The sequence below is a fragment of the Cebus imitator genome, unplaced genomic scaffold (genome assembly GCF_001604975.1).
Source record: "Cebus imitator isolate Cc_AM_T3 unplaced genomic scaffold, Cebus_imitator-1.0 Scaffold117, whole genome shotgun sequence".
Lineage (NCBI taxonomy): Eukaryota > Metazoa > Chordata > Mammalia > Primates > Cebidae > Cebus > Cebus imitator.
In genome coordinates, this window is record NW_016107432.1 from 2,302,873 (window position 1) to 2,306,247 (window position 3,375).

At 47.8% G+C, this 3,375-nt stretch overlaps 1 protein-coding gene across 1 annotated transcript; it reads right to left on the bottom strand.

Annotated features, from left to right (window-relative positions):
• Positions 1-329: 329 nt before the first annotated feature.
• On the bottom strand, positions 330-1,339 carry LOC108311528 (40S ribosomal protein SA-like). The gene has a single exon (XM_017538925.2). It carries the CDS (start codon positions 1,282-1,284, stop codon positions 400-402), a length of 885 nt encoding a protein of 294 aa, XP_017394414.1. The 5' UTR covers positions 1,285-1,339; the 3' UTR covers positions 330-399.
• Positions 1,340-3,375: the final 2,036 nt, after the last annotated feature.

A 3,375-nucleotide genomic window follows, 5' to 3' on the forward strand; every position in this document is an offset into this window, starting at 1 on the left:
CCTTTAAAGTTTACAGAGGCTGGAGATGGTGTCAATGTCTGAGTTGAAGAGAAAAATTAAATAATAACAATAGTAGTCTGTAATTGCTGCATAATAAAGTTTACTGTGTTGTGTTCACTATAAAACCTAACCCCCAGCTCTGCTTGAAATTTACTAACTCCTGTAAAATCTACCTTATCTATTCTCCCTATATTCTCAGCAAAGTTCCCAAGCATCTCAAGACTCCTGTTTTTCTTGCAGACCAGCAGCAAGGTCACAGGGCAAGATAACATCCAAAGAATGTGCAATGTGCTTCTCAAAATGCTATTTTCTTTCTTTTCTCTTTTTTTTTTTTTTAGAAACTTGATGTTTATTTTCCATGAATCTTATATGTTGTTCAAGAGCCCACACAAGAACAGCTTAAGACCATTCAGTGGTTGCTCCTACCCATTCAGTGGCCTGAGCAGTGGGAGCTGCAGACCAGTCTTCCGTGGCAGGCTGGGTGCTCCAGTCTTCAGTAGGGAACTGCTGGATAGGCACAGAGGGCACCTGCACGCCTTCAGACCAGTTGGCAACCTCAGGCTGAGTCACAGTGAACTCAGGAGCTGGAGCAGTCCATTCGCCCTGAAATTCCTCCTTGGTCACAGCCTTTTCAGCAGCAGCCTGCTCTTCTTTTTCAATCTCTTCAGTATCTCTGTAGAAGTAGAGATCAGGCATGACCTCCCACGGGTGTTCACGGGAAATGGTGCCACGCATGTGCAAAACTTCCCGAGCCAGCATCCACCACATCAAACCCACTGAGTGAGCTCCACTGTTGTTGCATGGGATGGCAATGTCCACATAGCGTAGAGGAGAATCTGTGTTACACAGAGTAATGGTAGGTAGGTTAACATAAGACGCCTCCATGAGAGGCTGGTGGTCAGCCCTTGGGTCAGTAACCACAAGCAGCCGTGGCTCCCGGAAGGTTGCCTGGATCTGGTTGAAGGTTCCAGGAGTAAAGTGGCCAGCAATTGGAGTGGCTCCAGTGGCAGCAGCAAACTTCAGCACGACCCTCTGGCCAGTATTCCTGGGGGATATAGCACTGACATCAGCAGGGTTTTCAATGGCAACAATGGCACGAGCTGCCAGAAGAAGCTTCTCCCAGGTCCTCTTCAGATTTATGATGTAGATGCCATCACTTTTCCTTTTATAGATATACTGTTCCATCTGGAAGTCAAGGTTGGTGCCACCTAAATGGGTTCCTGCTGCCAGGAACTTAAGGACATCCTCCTCCTTCATTTGCAGGACATCAAGGGCTCCGGACATTGTGAAAGTTTCCCTTTAAGTTACAGGAATCCAGAACAACGCCGTTTGGAGCCCTCGGCAGATAGCGCGGAAAGGCTCAAAATGCTATTTTCAAATGTAACGTACATCACAAGACATGTCACAAATTAACTATTCTTTGTTCTGGCTTCTGTAAACCTGTTAGTGGCTACATCATCCTGGATGTATAAAAGTCAAGCCCTGTCTTTGTTAGGGGCTCAGCCTTGGGATGCTAATCCACTGAGCCGGTGGCCATCTTAATAAAATCCTCCTGTTTCACCCATTGGTCTCTGGTCTCCTGAATATTCTGTAACAGAGTAAGTCTGCATTTGAAAAATAACACGTGCAACTGCATTAATGCAATGTTTATGAAGCATGTACTATGTGCTCAGTAATATGTCACAGAGCACTGTGCTGTGACACTAACATTATGTGTTAATTCTCATAATGTGACATGGTAAAAGCCCCTCACCCTCACCCCCGCCTAGGAGGTGGTTTACAGAATTTCCAAAGTCCACTGGCCCTTGGACTGTCCAAAGCCCCTTGCCCTTGCCCCCACCCCCACCCAGGAGGTGGTTTTCAAGCATAAAAGGTCTTGACACCCTCCTTTCAGGGCCACAGGTTAGAGAGACACGAGTCCCCTGTGGCCACTAGCAATAAAGACCCTGTCATTTGGCCTAGTCTGTCTCAGTGGTGATTTCACACTCGCTTGGTTACAACAGTTGGAGGCCCCAGAGAGATTTGTCCATCATCACTCAGACAAAATGCCTGGAGTCTCGCCTGAGCAGCCATCCCTGCCTTGGGGATCTCTAGGGGAGGCGTCCCCCTGAGACGTTCCAGGGCCCCAGAGTGGATGCGCAACTACCTAGCCGACATTCACCTGAAATTCCTCAGGGTCCCGGGAACCTCCAGAGGTAAGTCAGGTCTAGAAATCGGGGGTGGGGGGAAAAGGGAAGTGCAGAGCGATCCATCAGGAGCCTAAGTCAGGAGACTGGATGCGGTCATTAATCTCTGACTAGACAAGCCAATCTCTGACTAGGCAAGCCTACTGTGAGACGTCACTGGAGGCTCAGGTAATTCAGTTTTCTGTTGTCTTCCGTAACCTCAGTGTAAGTGAGAGAGTGAGTGCACATATGTGTGGTCCCATGGCCGGCGGGTTACGGAACCAGTGTGGGCCTTCACCTGCGGTTCCACGAGACATTATAGGGCATAATGGTGATTCACCTCTGCAGTGACCAGGCCCAGGGTTTATACAGGTACACCTTAGCCAAGACACTCTGAAATATCCCTTCGGGGACATGGCCAGGCAGGCATCAGACTGGTCTCCCACAGGGGACACCCACCTGTGTCTGTCTACCCCTCATGTGGTTGTGTCTTTACTGTAAATTCTCTAGTTTTCTAAGGTGTTTATTGACTGGTCTGCAATGGTTTAGGCCCGCCTCACTAAGGCCAGACGATGTTCTCAATTAGTTAAATAACCATTGGTTGCAGGGGACTTTCACTGATTTTATGCCCCTAATAAAATAACTTTATTCTCCTTCCTTTTCCTCTTCCTCTTTCACCATTAGGCCCCTCCTTTTCTCCTTTAAATGTCCGGGAGGCGATTCTGCCCCCGGCAACTCCCTGGTGTTGGGAGGCTGACTGCCATCAACCAGTTGATACTAACTGGAAAAGGTTTTGTGATCTCTATGAGCCATGGTGAATTCAAAATTTACACCCAGTTAATTTGCTGGCCCATTTGTTCATTTGTTTTGTCACTTTCCAACTTTTCCCTAAGTCCTTGAACTCCAGGGCACATCTAAGTGAAGATCCTACCAAAGCGGGTATTTTAAATCTCCTAAAAGCTTACCATTCACCACTGTGGTCCCACGCGGGTAACATCAACCCGCACCTGTGGCTGCTTCTGCACGTCTCCTTGCCTCGAGCCAGGGATAGGCCTATCAAGCCTGTTGCCCCCTCCTTACAAAACCTTGCTACAGAAGCATACTTAAAACTGGTGCTGGAAAGGGCAAGGCACAAGTACAATGCTTTCCAGAACTGAGAGTACTGTAAAAGCAAACAGGTCCAGGTAACAACTGGTAGGTTAAAAAAAAA

Coding starts and splice junctions, on each gene's coding strand:
- LOC108311528 (XM_017538925.2), bottom strand. CDS start 1,284: ATGTCCGGAGCCCTTGATGTCCTGCAAATGAAGGAGGAGGATGTCCTT.